General features: G+C 40.6%; 1 protein-coding gene across 1 annotated transcript in view; it reads left to right on the plus strand.

The window, feature by feature from the left end:
• The first annotated feature begins 316 nt into the window (after positions 1-316).
• The window catches only part of hcn1 (hyperpolarization activated cyclic nucleotide-gated potassium channel 1), a 47,514-nt gene continuing 27,278 nt past the window's right edge, over positions 317-20,552 (plus strand). Inside the window, exons 1-2 of the mRNA XM_072454797.1 lie at positions 317-950; positions 4,805-5,228. Of these exons, the coding sequence (XP_072310898.1) occupies positions 604-950; positions 4,805-5,228 (771 nt within the window). The 5' untranslated portion in view covers positions 317-603. The remainder of the gene's footprint in view (positions 951-4,804; positions 5,229-20,552) is intronic.

A 20,552-nucleotide genomic window follows, 5' to 3' on the forward strand; every position in this document is an offset into this window, starting at 1 on the left:
TTGTTAAGTGATATTTATTATGTTTTACTGTTTATTCCCACATAAACCGTGTAGCCTAACTGTATTACGAAGGGATTAATATTTTTAGATTCCAAAAGGGCCTGATCTAAGATGCTTCACTGTTTTACTTAACAGTGTGTGTGTGTATATACAAACATAATAGAAATCAAATGAGATTATAATAAAACAAAACAATCCAAACCGTGTGTCTGTGTCCCTGTCGCGCTCTCTCATCTTCATATAGAGCCGTGTTCACATTGATGACCGCTGTGTGGGGCGGGGTCTCTCTTCCCTAAACCACATTATGTAAATAAGGTTCAGGAGGCTCATGTTCCAGTGAAACCGCAGTGCTGTGCGGCGTGAGAGCAGGCTTTGAGCAGCGTGCAGCGCCGCCAGAGATACAGGAGCCGTCGGTAGATGGCGGTAACCCAAGGAAACCTGATCCAGCGGCTTCTTGGCCACCCTGTCTCAGTTTGCAGCACTCGCGTCCAGGGCTAAGGAGCTGAGCACTTGTGAAGGGAACCAAAACGCGGAGAACCGGAGAGCTGACGGCGGCTCCTCTTGAGTTTTGCGCGACCACGGGACTTCCAAAGTCATTGCGCCATGGAAGACAAATCCAACTCGTTCTCCAACAAGGAGGAGAAGGCGGATGGGAATAATGTCTTTCAAAGGCAAGACTCGATACAGAAAAATAACACGGGCAGCCAGAAGGAGCACAGCAACTCAGTGGGCTTCAAGGGGGAGCGGGAAGAGGCCATGGTGGGCTTTGACGACTTGGAAGGGGCGTCCAGGCAACACGGGTTTATGCACAGGCAGTTTGGGGCTATGATGCAGCCCGGAGTCAATAAGTTCTCCTTGCGGATGTTTGGCAGCCAGAAAGCCGTGGAGAAGGAACAAGAGCGAGTGCAAACGGCCGGATATTGGATCATTCATCCATATAGCGATTTTAGGTAAGCCCCCCTTCCTCCTTCTTACCGGGCTGAGCGAGATGTACACTTCACACAACACGCACGCTCATCCCACCGCGCCTTCACCTGTGCCTAAACAATCCGTGAGGCTGCACGCACTCTCACGCGCACCCAGGGCTTCTCATTGCGGCATTTTCCCGTATCAACAGACACGCGCGCGCGGATAGGTGCTCCAGTGAGATGTCCTTGGCCAAAGCATGCTGAATGTCACGCCACAAACATTGGGCTCAATGCGACACAACGCGCTCCGTGCGCAGGGACACACTCGTTCAGACTCAACGTGACAATGCCTTTGCAGCATCACGGTGTAAACATTCGGTGAAGGTGGCGAGGAGACACGGGGCCTAGGCGTGAAAAACACACGAAATGCGGTAAAGGTAGCGGCACAGATAAGCGGGTCAGACTGTCGAAAAGGAGGCACGGACGGTCGTGTTGTGAGTTATGGAGCGAGACACGGTTTGAATGGTGCTGAATCATCGCTAATGCGTAGTGATTATTAGCTGCCGCTCTAAATGTGATGGAATGCGTTGGTTATTGAGAAGCTGCAGATGCCACAGTGCTTCTCTGACACTTACTGAACACCCATTAGTCATATTTACAATTAGCCTATTCATTCTTGCAAGTCTGATGAACTTCCTTATGCCATCATATTTGTAAACGCATTATTTAGGGGAAGGGAAGTGGTCCGTTGCCCTCTGGCACAGCTCAGTCTTCTTTAATGCCAGGGCCATGTTCTAACCCTGCGTCTGACATAGCGCTGTCCATGGTGCTGATCTCGGGCCTCCGACGCAGTGATATGTCTTAACCCTGCACCAGTTTTAGACCTAGACAAACAACTTCAGGGTTGTTTGTTGCAACTGTCCAATTACAAATCCATGCCTTTCAAAGTGTTTTAAGTGTTTAGTTTGGCCACCTTAGTTAAAGCTTAAAGTTTTCTCTTTCAAGGACCTGTTCACATCGTCTGGAGCACCTTTGTTGTTTGCAAATGCAATGTGTCCCACCGCGTCACTCTCTACACTGTGAGACAGAAGGACCCATGCTTTATCGTCACACATGACACTGGCTGGGATATCCATCACACACACCCACAAAGGCCCAAGCACATGGCCAAGAGATGTTCAAGGACAGTGGTCAATGGATTAGCACACAGCTCTGACCCTTTCTAAAAGCCAGCTGCGGAGCATGACCTGCACAATGGGACTGATACTGATTTAGGATTTGCTGTTTCAAGATGACGCTATAGAAAACTGGGCTTTTTCGGCACTGTAGGCTCTTTTTGGCTTCATAAATGGGCAATAGCACAGGAAAATATCAAAATACCAAAAATGATTACACCGAAATCAAACTAATATAAACCCCAGACTCAACTACACACCTATATCCAAACTTTCCAGGAAAGTCCCAACTCCCAAAGACTAAATTGGACTAATGGAAACAAACCAAAGGCCAGGCAGAACTGTACAATATTCAAGCCCCTCTCAGAGCAGGGAAAAAACATAAATTAATATGTTAACAGGCTCTGTGCTCTGCTAGAAATGCCCTTTGTGAAACTTTACTGTTTAGTTTTTCATTAAGAATGTAGTTTTGACCACCCTGTAAAGGTTTCCACAGTTGATAGTAATGTCTTCTTAAGCCCATGTCTTTGACCCTAAGATTTAGACAAAGTAAACATGGCTTCCACATTGCATCATCAGTCAATTACCCTATTATCATTTGTTTTCCTGCAAATGTAAACATATTTAAAGGCCTAAAATGCATTAATGACGAGCCTTACATAATTCATCCCTGCTCATAAATGGCAGCACCATTCACTCGGGCTCCGTGATGCGTTGTAGGAGTGTTTAAAACTTAATATGTATATTCTTTGAACACAGTGCCTGCTTAAAGATTAATGACAGGTTAGTAAAATCCATTATTTATATATTTTGGAGAGGACTCATACAAGGGCTGAGGAGTTTTTCTTTTGTTTTGTTCTTTTTATAGACTCTCCACTGACATTTTTCCAATAAGCTTTATTCAAGTAAGTACGAGTCCAGTCATATTGGTCATCAACTCCATGTAAACAAAGGGGGCCATTAGGATAATTGTATCCCCCATAATCACTGCAGTCAATACTGCAATAGTCCTTTTGCAGTCAAGACATAAAATACTTTTTTATTAGGTTTAGACATTGCACAGTGGTCTCATTTTGTCACAAAGTGTCACTTTTACAATATAAGATTTGGGGGAAAAGACAAAATTCACAAATTTACAAAGAAACACTCTCAGTTTTCAGTAAGTAATTGTTTATGCAGTAAAGGAGTCCATTGAGAGGAAAGGATTGGATGGGATAAAATAAAGGTTCTCACTTCCTGCTTCAGTGAGTGAGATGTTATTTTCGCCTCTATCTTATTGAGTAAATATATAAGTATACCTTGAAATTAAATTACATTTCATAAAATTGTAGTGTATCTTAAGGTTTCCAGGAAGGATTATACTTTTATAGCCCAGAATGAGCACACTCAAGCATAAACTGACCACTGCATGAGGAAAGAGCGATAAGAGCAGGTGACGCTTCCTGCTCTGCGCTGCATTTTTCTCATGCATTTGAGTTATTTCATTGACCTCTGACCTCTATGATGGATAGAGGTCTGACCATCTAGAAATATTTAAAAACTACCCACCACAAAGTTGGAATTGTTTTGAATGAATTTCCACTGCATCACCACCTGGTATTTTTGTTCATATCTGAACCGTTTCCCGGCAGTGCTGACAGACACAATTGGAATAACTTAAAATGAACTAACACATCATCTGTATGGAATTTCACTGTACAGTTACATACTGTATCTATTCATCATCCATCAAGTCATACCCACGTCACATTACAATGCATTTGAAAGATGAGTCATGCTTTCCCTGAATGTTACAGGATGTCCTTGAATACTTACGCATCATTTTTACTTGTCTCACCATGGACTGAAAGACAAGCTGGGTTTTCAAAGAAGCCTAATCATAAATTCCAACCTAAAATGTAGTAGTTTCCTCTGCTAGTCAAGTAATATTATATGTGTTCTGTTTAATATACAGAAATATGCTTCACGTAGGTGCAAATTAGTATAATAAAATCCATGTGGCTTTGCTTAGTTTGTTATGATGAGGCCCTTGAGTTGCTGAATCAAGGCTCTTATTGTCAAGGACCGACTCCACTGGCCCCTGTTCATTGCCTGCTTTTGTAAAAGTACTGATTACCATTCATCCAGTTGATCACACTTTAGACAAACACAATTATTGGAGATATAATCTAAGGGGATTTTTTAAAGCCAAGGTCCAGGCTTAATTTATTCAAACAAATATATTACTTGGTGGCTGTTCTGCCACCAGGTCCGGCATGTTGCCAACAAACCAGTCACTGCATCTCAGTCCCCTGCAACAGCACAGAGCAGACGGACACATGGGCAACAACAGGAGTGGCGTCAGATTCAGTTTATCATGTGGTGGATAACTGCTGGAAGCATCTGTTTTCATTTGAGGATGGTGCTACCTAGACTGTATAAAAACTTTGGCCTGCTGCAGATGAATCATGCAGTCCATCATTAGATGTGACATTCATACTGACAGGCTCAAGGAGACGGTCACTCCTTGGCCCTTAACTTTACACTTATGGGCTTCATACAAATGTACAGAAAAGAAACATAACTTGATGGCTTGGTAATGGAAATACAGAAATACACTGTACTAGGCAGCAACACTCACTGGACTTTAATTATGAATAAAAGTACATTGTATTCATTATATTGTAAGCCAAGCTCTCAAACAAATGTCCAGCAGTGTCTGACTATGTCTTTTCTTGGCAGGTTCTACTGGGACTTGATAATGCTCATCATGATGATGGGAAATCTAATCATCATTCCTGTCGGAATAACCTTCTTCTCAGAGCAGACTACTACCACCTGGCTGGTTTTCAATGTGGCCTCGGACACCATCTTTCTGGTGGACCTGGTCATGAACTTCAGGACTGGGATTGTCAATGAGGAGAGCTCTGAGATCATCCTCGATCCAAAAGTAATCAAGATGAATTATCTGAAGAGCTGGTTTGTTGTGGACTTCCTATCCTCCATCCCAGTGGATTATATATTTTTAATAGTGGAGAAAGGCTTTGATTCTGAGGTGTATAAAACAGCCAGAGCCCTGCGAATTGTCCGCTTCACCAAGATTCTCAGTCTCCTCCGCCTCCTAAGACTGTCCCGTCTCATCAGATACATTCATCAATGGGAGGAGGTATGCTTATTTGTGTTTCATTATTACTATTGCATTTCAATAGGATTCTCCAGGTTTTGTCGTGGCCACATGGTAACAACCTTGAAAGGTTATTTTGCAGGTCTATAATGGTATCTCTCAATAGCACTAATAGGGGCTGTCAATCATCAGTGGTCAAAGTCTTATCGCTGGATAACAAGTGCTATTGTCTGTTTCAGCTCACTGGAGAGTGAAATTAATTCAGAATCAGTAACATTTCAAGATATAATTACCCCCAGTTCTAAAACTATTTAAGTGTACCTTTAAAGGGAGGCAACATTAGAAAAACACACACATTTGGCCGACTTGCTGCCTAAAGATTATAAATTAAGCCTTATTTTAAAACACGTGAGTGCAGAGGGCACTGCATCATATGGGACAGCAGTGTTCCCTTATAGATTTGTGGTTAAACAGTGCTATGGATGAGTTGAGTAAATTCAATTTAATTCTATATCAATATCTAAAACGAAATGACTGTTAGAACTGTCCTAATTATGTCCACTGGCTGCTATACTTATTCAAACCCCCATGTAAGGAATGGTCTGTAACTATAAATACAAAGAGAGTATGACTTCCTGATGTGTGCCTTTCATTGACATTATGTTTCCGTTTTGGCTTCTTATCTTTGCTACCGTATCTTCTCACTTTTCTTATTTTTAAATTGAACAATTTCCTATTAACAGTTACTGTGGGGTGCACGGTGGCAAAGGCGGTTAGCGCTCTTGCCTCTCAAGAAGGAGATCATGGTCAGTCTGCATGTTCTCCCCGTATTACCGTGGGTTCTCTCCGGGTTCTCCGGCTCCTCCCACCGTCCAAAGACATGCATTTGTTAGGTAAAATTGGCAACTCTAAATTGGCCCAATGGACAGGTGTTGAAAATTAGCATATTCTGCTACATGTAAATGTAAATGCTATGTCCTTAAAAAATACAATAAAAAAATAAACTAGTTAAAATAGAATTTGTAAAAAAAAAAACATGTGGTTTCAGGCTAGCTTTAGAGAATGGTGTCAGTTATAAATAGTCTATTATATCTATCTATTTCAAATCTAGTCATCCTCTTGTCTCTGTCTGCACTCGTCATTTCACTGTACTGGTTACTTAGCACAGACGGAAATTATACTGTTGCATTAGTGAAGCCTGAAGAGATCAGCGGCTTCTTATAGTTTAATTATGAACAAATCTTAAAAGTGGAACAGGCAGCCAATAATCTGTTGTGTTATGGATCAATGACCATTTATAAAAGCAGGCGGAACATCATTATAGCGCAGTGACATATTATCAGTAAGATATATTCCTCCCTTATGAAAGCAGCCCACCCACACATCCCAAACCACCATCCTAAAGACTCTTCCATATGGACCTTGTTTAATGAATATTTCCGTGCCTGTAATAGAAAATATACAGAAGGATTATTATACATGTTTTGGAACTGTGTGTTTAAGTGAAACAAGAGCACAAGGTTTATGGCTTTGAAATAGATGGTTAAAGAAATCCTGCAAAGCAATGGCATGTCCCAAAATTCAAGGTCACAACAACGCCGCAATTCTCGCATATTAGTCAGTTATGAATTTTATCATGTTCACCGCTTTGTGGCAATTTCATCTGTAATATAGCACTCTAATTTGTACCGTTCAAATTAATTATACATATTCACAAAAACTACAGATATTCATGGAAAAAAAAAATATTGGTGGTGAATAGTCGGAGGCAAGTTGTATATCTGCCCTCACGTTATGGGCCACGAGGAGGTGCGTGATCTCATGCCCTGAAGCAGTGATTATATAGTGTTGTAGAATGTGAAAAGCATTTTGTCAGCTCTTATTATGTCTTATTATTATTTTTCTGACAATGAATGTTTGAGTCTCACATTAAGTCAATTTAAAGAGGTCACCATTGTGGACGGCGTGAGCCACATTAGACAGAATGTACCAAACTCAATTCACAGCTCAGCTGAGGGTTTCGTCCCTTTTCAACTTTTTGTTATCTAACTTCATTTTGTTTTATGGTTGGTTTAATTTTCACAGGAAAATTAACTCAACATTGATTAAATGTATTCTACAAAAACAAAACATTAAAATGTAAAATGTTTTTTATTCTTACTTCTTCATACTATTCAGAATGTTTGATCTAATAGAGAATTAACGTGAATTTGGGATTTCTCTGTTCTCTGTTCATCATGTAATTGTGACCAAACGTAAAATCACAGTGTTTCCTGTCACAAGTTAGATGTAAAGTGTGGTATTAGTGCTGTAATGGACGAACAAGCGCAGACTCTCTCCAGTGTAATGACTTTGGAGCTGTGAGGCCTCGTTACCATTGGCTCCGGGTTTGGACTAAGTTATTCAGTCACTTCGGCCTCTACAATAAGTCATCTCCGAGCGCCAACGTCCGTCAGTCCTTCATCTGTCATGTGTTCCCTGCCCCCTCCATCTTTGTCGCTCTCTCTGCTCTCCATCTGTGAGGCGACCACATGCTGCTTTCTGCAGAGCGCGGTGGACACTCTCAAATACAAATAGTTTAAACTGTTTCATATTGAGTGGTTTGAGTTTTGAGAGCACAGAGCTAGGTTTTGTTTTTGTAGTGGGGTCTTTCAAGACTAATGTTGTTAGATGAACAGTGGCGCTCTGTTTGAATAGAATTATTAATCGAGTCGATCAGGCAACCAGATTTTGTAAAAATAATTAATGAATGTCAAATTGGGTTTTTCCTGACAAGCATTGTGATTGAGATTTGATTTGCGATTCAGGTTTTGAAAGAAATCTGATTTAAAAACACTTCTAGAATCAAATCAGAATTACTTATATTAAATCCGGAGGGGAAATTATAATTAACGTACAAAGTTATAAAAAAATAAAAATAAACTTAAAATACAATGAAATACAATGAACCCCTGTATTAATGGTGAAGTAATTAACATATATGTTTTGCCAATTTGAAAAGCATATAATATAATTAGACGCTGCAACACTATACTTATGTATTTATTTATTTATGTATTTATTTACACTGCATATTAATTATATTATACATTATATTTATATTATAAATATGCCAGAATTAGTCAAAAGGCCATGACAGATTGTGACTTAGATCATGATCATGGGCCTGTAATTGCTCATGACTTTTTAAAGCTAGAATGGAGCTGTTCTATGTCTTCTTGTGTGACTGAGAATACACATGCCACTGACGCTACTTTAAACACGTTTGTTGTATAAGCTTCCATTAGGAACACGCTGTGCAAAAGCCTGAGCTTGGCTTGTCTGGTTAGGTGATGTTGCTGTGTTTGCCTGGAATTGTCCGTATGTTTGTTCAACCATTCATTAATTTGTTTTCTCACACATAATTGTGCGTTCCTTTGTGCTCAGTGAAGTAGCAGCATACTGTGTGAAGGTCACACCGTAAACACGGTGTGTGCGGCAGGCCAACCCGCTCAGCGTCTGGAGGAGACTGTGGGCACTTTGAGAGTTTTAGGGAGAATTTTGTTGAAAGCAAATAAAAAAAATGGAACACTTTCCCTTCTGGACAAAACATTGTATGTTTATGTTTATTGTTTGAATGGAACCTAGAGAAACAGCAGGCAAAAAGTAATCAAGCCTTATTGCATAACTTCTTTATAAAACCTATTGTGCTTTTGGAGGTGTTTTGGATAAGTTCACTTTCTATATCAGGGGTGGGCAAACTATGGCCCGACAAACGGGCCTTATGTGGCCTGCCAAATATGCAAGTAATATAAAAAAAATGTGTTTGCCCTTAGGCATCTGTCAGCACTTGTATCCTTAATAAAGATTATGTGAAATGAATTAAATAGCCTATATTTGACAGAAAAGTGATATTTCATTAGATATTTTATTCACACCAATGATCGCGGCCCACCCTCTGCTACTTGCCTGGATTCGAATATGGCCCTCGGAGGAAAATAATTGCCCACCTCTGATCTATATAATTATGCACATAAAGATTTATTCAAAGTGAATTATTACAACGGTTGCCATACTATTGCAAAAAAAAATAGTGATATAAACCGATTAATACGGTTTTTCCTTCATAATTTTCTCAGATGAAAGTTGACTTAGTATATTGTAGGATTTACATATTTCATTGAGAATAATGAGAGCAACAATGGTTCTTGGTTGTTTTTCAGTGTTGGTAACTTTCAAGGGCGTTTTACTCTCTGCTCCCCCTCAGTTCAAGGCTTATTTTTGTTTATGTTTCTCTTATTATTCCATGCCCTCTCGGATTTTGGACTAATTATCCCCATGACCTCAGTGTCTGCTTTTTATCACCTTCTGTTGGTGGCTGTGGAAAGGCTAAATTTATATCCATGTTACATAAATGGCCTTTCTATGCGCGTCCTTTGAGAGTTCTTGTATTTGTATTGTGTAAAACAACAGCCTCACATGGGTAATCCCAAAAGAACAGTGGGCCACATCTGGTTCATCAGCGCCACCAGGTCTGTGCCAAATCCCAGCCCAGAGCCAAGGCCCAGGTTGGGCTTGTGGCAGCTCACTGCCCCTGGGACCAACCACTCATTTACCCAATGTTTGCTTCTGCTTATCAGTACGATGTCACTACTGTTTTGTGTTTACTCCCGTTCTATAATGAGTTAAAGAGATAATCGGTCATGGCCTTTTTTACACCTTCTATACTGGATAGTGAAAACTACTTGAAATGCTGAGATACCAAGGGCAATATTTAGGGTGTGTGTGTGTGTGTGTGTATGTGTGTGTGCGTGTGCGTGTGCGTGCGTGTGCGTGCGTGTGCGTGCGTGTGCGTGTGCGCGCGTGTGTGTGTCTGTGTGTGTATGTGTGTGTGCGTGCGTGTGCGTGCGTGTGCGTGCGTGTGTGCGTGTGTGCGCGCGTGTGTGCGTGTGTGCGTGTGTGTGCGTGTGTGCGTGTGTGTGCGTGTGTGCGTGTGTGTGCGTGTGTGTGCGTGTGTGCGTGTGCGTGCGTGTGCGTGCGTGCGTGTGCGTGCGTGTCCGTGTGTGTGTGCGTGTGCGTGCGTGTGCGTGCGCGCGTGCGTGCGCGCGTGTGTGTTTTTTCACACTCTAATGCATTGTGGGCGGATATTTGTATCACATTGTGGGGAATAAAAACTGTATACACACTCAATTCATGCAGACTTGCTTCTCTTATGGGGACAAAAAGCAATGATGCAAATATTTTATTAGATTAACAATATGATTTAAAGTTCAGATATGAGTTCAATTATGTTAAGGCTTATTTTAAGGCTAGGCAATTAGTAACTATGATTAAGGTCTCCTGGAAAACAATGTAAGTCAATTTGATGTGCTCAAGAAGCATGTCTAGCCACCAATGTGTGTTCTCGTTCATGTTATGAGATATTAAAACACTAATAACAATATTCAGAATTTAATGATGCCCACAAGTTGTATGTTCTCCAAATCAAACTCAGTAATGACTCAATTACAGCACAAAATCATTGCAAAACACTTAATTTACATAATGCTCTAATACATATATTTGTGCACTGACATAGTGCCTTCTATCCAACATCCCAAACTTTAAAAGCAACAACTGACTTGTTAAATGTAGATTATGGCAGAAGCAAGTGAGCTGTTTAACTAGTGTCCTTTGGTCTAAGTATAGGCACGTGGTTTGTTCACAGTTCACAGTTGGTAAATTGATCTGAAAGGGGAAAAAAGTGAGCCGACTGACCTGGGTGTCGAGTTTACTGCGTGGGAGCACCAGAGGAAACCGTAGCGACATGGACACATCGGCTGAATGTGGTCTGCTGTGGAACAGATGCCACTATTATGTGTCAGCAGCGTTCGCTCTTCTCCTCTGATCCATGTTTAGTAACATAGTGTAAACAGCTCGTGTCCGTCAGGTGTACTGTTTGTCTGCACATCTGATGCACATCTGATGGACCCACATGCAACAGAGAATACATTACAGGTTGTTACCTGCCTGTAAGAGATGATGCTGTTGCAGGCACTGACAGTTAACACTTCATTGTGTCACTCATTCAGAAGATGAAATGAGGCTAACCAAATGGAGAAGTGAGTGGGAAAAAGTGTCTGTGTTTGAGCAGCTGCGTTACACAGAGAAAAGTGAATCATGATGACGATTGCACCTAAATAGCAGATCGACACATCTGATTTGATTTTTGTCACCATATTGCCCAGCCCTTGTTGAGTTAAAAAAAAAAAAAAAACTAATACAAATGTAGTTAATGATTGTTAAACATTGACTGAGGTTAAGGAGGTGGACCACGCCTCAACCTCCTACTCCTCCCCCACCACTCCTCCACTCTTAAATCACACCTCTAATTACCCAGAAGCCCTACTTATACAGGTCTATCCCAGCATTTCTTGTTGTCTCTGTTCTCTCGACCCACCGTCTCTGTCATCTTCACCTTAACACATCACCATCTAAAGGAAGGGGGGGCTGATCACCTGAGATGAAACCCCCATCCTGAGTCTCTACCCAGCCAACTCTCATCGATCCATCATTGATCCATCATTGATCCATCATTGTCGATCTATCATTGATCCATCATGGCTCTATCATGGCTCTATCATGGCTCTATCATGGCTCTATCATTGATCTATCATAGATCTATCATAGATCTATCATCGTCATCATCACTAATAAACATTCTCTCATATTCCATTGTTGTAGCGTGGTCCTTGCTAGTTTTTTTTTTTGCCTGACGAAGGCCCAGTTGCCAAAACGTTGCCTCTTCACCTGTAAATAAATTTCACTTGCAAGTAAGACAGTGTGCGGGATTTTCCCCCTTAGTACATTTAGCGTCATGTACGCCTTTGTCCTGCCACAGAATCTGATGTGCGGAGCACCGTCTTGATTTCTGTGGTCCTTGCTAGTGAAAAATTACATGTGTGCAGTTGCAAATTACAAATATTTTTGTCTGGTAGATTTATACTAGATTTCAAATAATGTTCTGAAAGCAAACTGAAGAAACAGGATAAGGTCAAGAAGATACTCAATCCAAACTCTTATGAAAGATGTTTCATTGGTCCCCACAATTAAGAAAATAAATATGGCCCTGTGCAATCAAAATCACATGAAACCCACTGGATTTTGACCAAGCAAGTATTGCCTTGTATTGTTTTATTGACAAGTCAAGCAACTGTTGTGCGAGGGCAGCCTGACACTGTGCCGCAAGGGAGGAATAATGATTAAATCGTGTAAATTGCTACCTCAGCACAGAGTCTGTGGTGCCAAAGAAGATTAGCTGGACTGGAGTCCTGCAGACTAGACTCACCTGTCTTAGAATAGGCCATGCCAAGTCCTCTGTGCCTCGGGGCTAACGTCACAGGCCAGGCAGGGACACAGGTGTGCCTCCCACATACAAACACACCAAAAGAATGCTGACTCATGAAGCACTGAATCATGGGGGATTGAAGAGGGGAACAGAAAGAGATAAAAGACACATCGCAGTGCAGTGATTCTCGTGTAACCCTGATTGATTTCCTGTAGTGTCGACCTTGTTTCTCTTCTTGTAATTGCAGCATGTTGTATAATGAAGTAAATACAAATGGGTTTTAAAAGAAGACAGTTGAGGTTTTGGATTGCAAAATATATATATAATAACATATTTGTGGAGGTCAAAAAAATAAGTTTGGCTTCTTCTATCTGAAGTAAAAGTTGCAAATAGTGACTACGCAGTGAAAGTTATGATTATGATTGAAGGAATAGACGACCCTGCCCTGGATTAGCTGGCGTGTCCAGACTTGTGTAAAGTAGTGCAGTGGTGGAGGCACCTCAGTTTGGGAGCAGGTGTGCATTAGCCTAGATTTGGATTCGCTGAAGCACACACATAGCTTGGGCCGTGCAGCTGGTTGTATATATTTAATGCCCATATAAGAAAAACAGTTTTTTTTCCCAGAGAACACAACTGTTTATTTTAAGGCTTTCTTTCTTAACTTTCGGCTGTTCCCTTTCAGAGGCTTCCAACAACAACAAAAAGTACCGGCAATATGGATTTTGGCCAGCTTACATCTCACATTGTCTTCAAAATGACAAAATGTCCTTCTAACCACAAATGTAAAGGCCCAAACGTGATGCGATCCACTTTAAACTCCAGGAGCACACGGAGGAGTGCTTGCATTGTGTTGCAGTCACTTATGTAATATGTACAGGATTCAACTTTCAGTGAGTTTGTATAAGACATTCCAGTGTGTGTTTGGCTTCAGTTACTTGACAGACGTTAACTGTATCTGGGCTTCTTGTTCAGCCTCAGCTCTTGTGTCATCTCTGTTTACTGTGTCTTGTCCAGTCACTTCTCACTGTCCAATCACATCCCCCGAGTTAATTTACATCCTTGTGTCTTATTACAGCCACCATCGCAATTAAATACAGCAGTCCTCAAGTGGAGACTTAAAGCACATTATCTCATCAATATGCTTTCTCTCTTGAGGACACAAACAAAATACATTGGACTGGGAGAAGCTTCAGAAGTGGGTGTTGTAGTAGAAATTGCACTGTACTGAGAGTAAATTGGTGAAAGTATTCTGCTTAATTTTGTCCATAGCAAAATGTATCATCAGTATTTGTCCCATCCTTCACTGCCGCTGGGGGGGAACACATCAGGAGCAGTGGGGAACTGTAGTGCAGCGTTAGGAAACCAACTCCAGATTTTGAGCTTGGTCCTGCCTTTCCAGCTGATTAGTTATTTTATATATACTGTATTGATATGATAAATACATTATACATTTTTAAGTTCTTATATTTATAGACATTACTATCCTACCATTTCACTCCTATGTAATGTACTTTGAATTATGTTTTTTCCCCTCAAACCTCTCATTGCTGCTGAGTAATACGTACTCCTAATGAATTACTCTTGTATGGTGCTAATACTAAAATCATGACCAACAAATCCCAACCCCGGTCTTGGGTTTGTATACTCTCGGGAACATATTTGTTGAAGAACACATCGTGCCTCGGCGTTCTGCTTATCGAGTAGAGGGAGCCTCTCTGTCGGCCCACGGGGTGGAAAATCCACTGACAGAATTGTTTTCTCTTTTCCACATCCCCTGTAGATTTAACCCATATTCTGCAGCCAAGTCACTGAGCGGTCCTTCTGCTGCAGTTTGGTCTTGTTAACTCTGCTAGAGAGTGATAATTGGTTGACCATATGGTTTAGTGTACAGAGAAAATTGCCAGAAATAAGATGGGACCGTCACTTTGGAAAGAGTAAGCTTTTCTTTCTTTTTTTTCTGTTTTGTAGCAATATTGTTCACATTGGATATGAAAAACCTAAAACCAAATAAGGTTTTCCTCTAGGCGTCTTGTATGATGGATTCATCTATTTTTTTTAACCAGTTTGTCACTTTTCTACTGAAGCCATCTGTGTTGGGCCTCTGACATTAGCGCCAAAATATTAGGTGTCTCTCTGTGTATTCTAAATCAATTCTCCTTCCACACTTTCAGCTTAGCCTCTTCCAGCTCAGTCAAATGGCATACTTTCATTCCTCATTTCAGTTTTGATACTGATATCAACCAATACCCAATAACAACTGATAGAATAACAGATACAGAACAGTTTCTTTTCCTTAAAACATACAAAACATATGACAGACCGGATACAAATTAGTTATGTAATAGATATTTCTATTCAATTCAATTTATTTTTGTAACGGCCGAAATCAAACAATTGTTTAAACAATATCAAGTAACAACAGAAAATATTGGTATTAATAAAACATTTTGAGATGATCTGGGTCAACAATAATGACCAGTAAATAATCATATTACATCAATGTATAGGCCCTGATATCAGTAGAACCAATATTGATGCACCAATATCCCGATTCAGCAAATTTGAATGGGTTGTAAAATCCAATTTCAGTATCCTGCTATTTTTTAGTACATTTCAGCCTATCATAAAAAAAACATGCAAACAGGAAAAGTGCCCTAAAAATAGCATGAAAAGTGCCCTAAAATAGCATTAAGATCACTACTTTCACATGTTACAGCTTCATACTGTGTATCTTAAACTTTGTAGCTCATCATTTTGTGCAGAGGCAGATGCTCATAGATATTGGCTGCTAGTGTCTTGGCTCTCTCAGAATCATGGTGTGGCTCTGTGACAGTTGGTAAATTCCATCCACATCCATTTGGAATCCCTCAGTGTCATTGTCTGGCCCTTGCTCAGCTTTTACTGTCACTGACAGAATGTCTTCCCTGATCTTGTTGTGGATACAATATAAGCAGACACACAGCAGCCAGCAATCAAAACCGACAAAATTATGTTGCTATTCCAGTAAGTACCTTGTACAAGTAAGATAGAAAATAATGTAATCACTATGTGTGCAGGTATCTTTCTTCATTCACGCAAGCACAGTTAAGTATTGTCTTTTAGATTTGTATTTCAACTAAACCTTGCCACAGAGAGGATCTGGTCCAAAAGGGCCGTCGCAGCCAAGAAAGGGTCCAGGGTGAGAAGGAACCCCCCGGGGAGATGTTGATTACCTTCTAAAAAGTGTACAAAAATAAATTCTTCTGGACGTTGAGCTCCAGGTTGTTGCCACTGCACCAGCCAGTGCACCTCCCTCCTGAAGCTGACAGATCACAGTCTGAGATGAACCCAATGGAGTTGTCTGCAAACTTGTTACATTTTATGGTGTAGATGGTGCACCTGATACGCCATATTCACATTTTACTGGTTGGACATCTAATGTAAATAATTATGTGCTTCTTATTATTATATCGACACAAACTCAAACAAACATGATGACCAGAGAAGTCTGGTTTATTTATATTTTTTATGTCGGTGTAATCCCGCATTCGTCCAGGCGTGTTCCATACCAGATGACTACAACTGAAGCTTTTTCTATTATATTTTTTATGATTTTTTGAAATGTGGGATGAGAGAGAGGGGTGGACATGCAGTAAAGTTTTGGAGTCGGGATTCGATCTCACAACACTGCGGCTGCATTTGTCCTGTGCTTTAACCATCCTTATTCATCTGTTTTGTTTTGTTTTGTTTTGTAAGAGGAAGAGTTGCAGTTAGTTAAATAAACTAGGACAGTGATGCTCGAGCTCTTTCAGGTGGTAGGCGGATTCCTCTCCACTTCTAAGTCTCTTTCATCCACATTTTCTTCCTCTTTTGGGTTAGTTAGATCTTCTGTTGAAAACCTGTGGTTCTGTTTTAGACCCAATTTAGAAAGATTCCTATCTTAGACCATAAATAGTCCTGTTATAGACCTGATTTCCATTTGGTGGAGCCAAACTTTTTAAAAGTGGTACTTGGTGTGAAAAAGAACCCTTGCACTAGTACGTCTCTGCTAGTCCACGTGGAAATTGACTCTAAAATGCAGTCAATGACATCAAAGCCAGACGGGAATTCCCAAACCAATTCCCGAACGAAATAATGTACAACCCCTGTTTGTAGATCCCCTGGTTGTAGATCTACAAGGGGTTGTAGATCTTGTGTACCCTCAGACAGAAGATACACAGTTGGGTCAGGCTATGTGATAAGTACAGAGATTAGGCTAATCTGGGTTATTTTTGTTAAATGCTCTGCTGCTAGGGGGCTGGGATTCACCAGTTTAAATCATTTACTAGAAAGAAAAGTCTTAAATTAACCTTCCCTGGTGGACTTTGAGATAGTTTTAATAGGCAGAGTAAAACTACTTATGGCAGACTTCCTGAAATGATGCCCGGTGCTAATGAATTAATTTGTAAGCACCCAAGCATTAAAGCCTCTCCTTCCTCACTTCCCCAGAGTTGTACAGAGGTGATGGATTGGCTGAAATGCACAGCACATGCACATCTGTCACAACCACAGCTCGGCCAACAATGTGACTGTCCGTAAACACATTGATTCATATCCTCCTGTGTCATCATTGCTGCTATAAAGTACACTGACATCATAGATGAGCATTGCTAAGAAGAGTGGAGGCAAAGCAGCAGATCAGGTGGGCCAGTCATTTTATTACAGTCAGTGAGTAGATTAAAGGGCATCTGGTGATGTAGGCAGTGCATACAAACAAGTAAAGTTTAAAACCAATGTTTTAAGAGAAAGAATCAATATTTCACTCTTGAAGTTGCGGTTTCAGTGTAAAGCAAGCCAAAGTGCACCCAATATTAACGGTGTTCTTCTTACTATTGTTGTCACAATACTACAATTTCAAATTTGATTCAAAAATAAGGCTCAGTATCAAATCACTAAATACAGCAGAATGTAATTCTGAACACAAAATAATAGTAGTCCCACCAGTATTTCTTTTATATTGATAAAGGCCATTTAAAAAAATATTCTAACTATGTAATTCTTTTCAGTATTAATACAATTATATATAGTTTTGATACTAAAAAGTACTACAAATAGTATTGATTAGTATCTGGCATACCCTACCTTTCATAACAACACAACAGACACGGGTCGCAAATTTGTGTCACTATGGCCCCTTTTCCATTAGTCCCTCCTCGTCTCTGCTCGGCTCAGCTTGATTCGTCTCTGCTCGGCTCAGCTCTGAGCTCGTGGCCTTACTTAGGCCTGGTTGCATTTCTAAACAAATGATGCTCAGTTGCGCTGTGTAAAACAGAGCTGAAGAAAAGGGATTTGGAGTAAAAGAAAAGGGATTTGGTCAAAGACAGACGCCATAACACATGACAGCTGCTACACACTATGATATTGTAACCATAAAACATCACCGCTACAGTCGATCGTAAACAATTAGGATTATAGACACAGAGAAAGGATGCAAACACAGGGACTAGTGAAAGGGACAAACAATTATTTTATTACTCACCAATGGTGAATAATAATTAATTAAGTTAACTACATCATCATCATCTATGAGCTTAACGTATTTTTCATTGCAATTCAATGGCACCAAGTCCACAAAACGTCACTGTTTATCCAGTTTGAAGTGTTCAAACTGGAACACTAAAAAAAACATTTAAACATTTAAGCAAATGTAGATCCACATGTGAGTTTGTTTATAAAATCACACTGAAAGAGTTTGTGAAGCTGCTGCAGATTATAGATGGATACAGTAAACTCACTCTGCTTGGCTTGACTTGGCCTAAGGGGGAAGAGGGTCCTAAAAAAGTACCTGGTCTGAGGAGGTACCATCAAATGGTAGAGTAGAGTAGAGCCAAGTAGGTACTAATGGAAAAGGGGCAAAGATCAAACAAATTAATGAATTAGAAAGGAATTTAGCACTTTATTGTAAGTGTTTTAGGCATTCAACCTGTGAATGGAGGATAGCGTGTGTCCAAGGTCAGCGTGTGTGACCCTTGTGAGTGCTTCATACCTTGGATATGCACCACTGGCTGGTAGCTGAAGACAGCATGTGTCTATCGCAGCAACGGCCTCTAGATACGGGCTATTACTATTGACTTAAATATTTTGTGCCTTTTTTTAATAAATTCAATGGTAATAACCGGTATATTATGTCTTATAGCCAATTGATTACTTTTTAAAGAAACATTGTAGGCTGCATAAACCAGTGTATACGTTCTATTTCCGGGGTTATCTCAATTTTATTTCTAACTAATTGTGCAATGTTCAGGGTCCATCTTGTGTTGTGTTGACATGAGAGCAGCAAGCCCAGTGTGCGATTCAGCCAAATCCCCTCTGCTCTCACATGGCCCTAATCTTCCTGACTGCCTTCTTAGCACTGCTCACTGCACTCTTCAGCTCTGCACGCTCCCGCTCGCTCCCGCCTGCTCCCGCCAGCTCCCCAGACATCTGCAAAAGGCCGACCCATCTTCTTACATTGTTCCTAATTAATGTCCATCTCAGTTGTTTTCTGCTTGTTTTGCAGTGTCTCTTCTAGGCAGTACATACCCCATAACCTGCAGCCTGCCCAGACTATACAAATGTGAATGAATATAAACAACCAGAAAATAAGCCGCTGAGGTGAAACTGGATAGATAATAATAAGATAAGATAATAATATGTACAGTATTTATATAAAAATGTATTAAGGAGACATGTTGACTGCTCATTTAAAGTACAGCGACACACTTTTGACATGTTATTATACAGTAATTATTTGAGTGTATGTTTGTATATATATAGCAATTTTGCTGCAAATGAGATAGATTTGATAAATTAATTAATTAGTTCAGGTAAGTGACTTTTTGTAAGACTCGACCAATGTTGTAACATATGCAACAGGAAAAACTAAACTAGCAAAATTCCTATTCGGTAGCATTATGTTTGCATGCTCTCACTTATATATCCAGTGAAAAGAGATGTTGATTTCATTCCAGGAACAGTGTTGTTGACTGTTGCTCTGAAACAGGCCTGAATAACCTGGTATTTTGAGCGAAAACACTTTCAAGTGATAAAACAGTTGTTCATAAAAATATGTACACATGTTCATGTTGTGGCTAGTTCTGCCAGAAATGATGATGAGTGTGTGATGGAGGTGCTGCTGCCCAGTGTTTAGAGATTTCAGTTCTGGACATGCTTTCTTTGAGCAAAGCTGTTGTTTTTTTGGTGCTGTGGCTCAGGTTCCAGGTACAAATCAATAGAACTTTTAACCTCCTTCTCATCCATAAATATGTGGATTTGATCCCTTGATGCCCTCTCGTGCTCTGGGCCTTGCATAACCCACAGTTTCTGCTCCTCAGTGCCTGTGTTAATCCCTTTCAAGTGTCTTCACAAAGCCCACATGAGGTCTCAAAACATGAGGTCTCAAACTGCCCCTGACTGCTCACGTTTCAGCGCAAGTAGATGTATATAATTTAATCTTGATCTGCATAGAGAGCACCGTAAACATGACCCTTGTGTGCGTGGGCCCCGAGTCCCGCAGGAGAAGCCGGTGCTGCAAGAATGGTGGAGCACAGATTAAGGGAGCGCGCAAGTGTTGAGGTTATCACACTCACACGACCAAAATAGATGCAGAGCGGGTGAGACAGCGGGCAGGGAGTGAGGCTCGCACTCCACTGTGATGTGCTCAGCGCGAGAACAAGAGAATCCTGCTGACGGACATGGAAATGATGAACAGCAGTGATCCCACCGGAAGAACCGGAGAACACCGCACTGTCTTTCTCTCCTCTTGTGATTGACACATTAACACGGCTAAATTATCCAATTAAAGCTATCCTTTGATTAGTGCTTCGTAGCCTCTGTGTACACTGTGCTTTTTTTCTTTTTTTTTAGCTGTTTTATTTAACTGTAGTTTACTGTAGGACTGTCACTAATTATCATTTTGGTTCTTGACAAGTCAGCAATGATTTTTTTCTATAAGACGACTAGTCAAACAATTGTTATTATTGTACTTTTTGAGACTTTTTGAATACGGTATCAACCAAGGAAAGGTTGGGATATGGTGACTGAAGGCTTCTAGACAAATAATG

This window comes from Eucyclogobius newberryi, unplaced genomic scaffold, assembly GCF_026437365.1.
Source record: "Eucyclogobius newberryi isolate DKJ021-1_F unplaced genomic scaffold, fEucNew1.0.hap1 SCAF_2, whole genome shotgun sequence".
Taxonomy (NCBI): domain Eukaryota; kingdom Metazoa; phylum Chordata; class Actinopteri; order Gobiiformes; family Gobiidae; genus Eucyclogobius; species Eucyclogobius newberryi.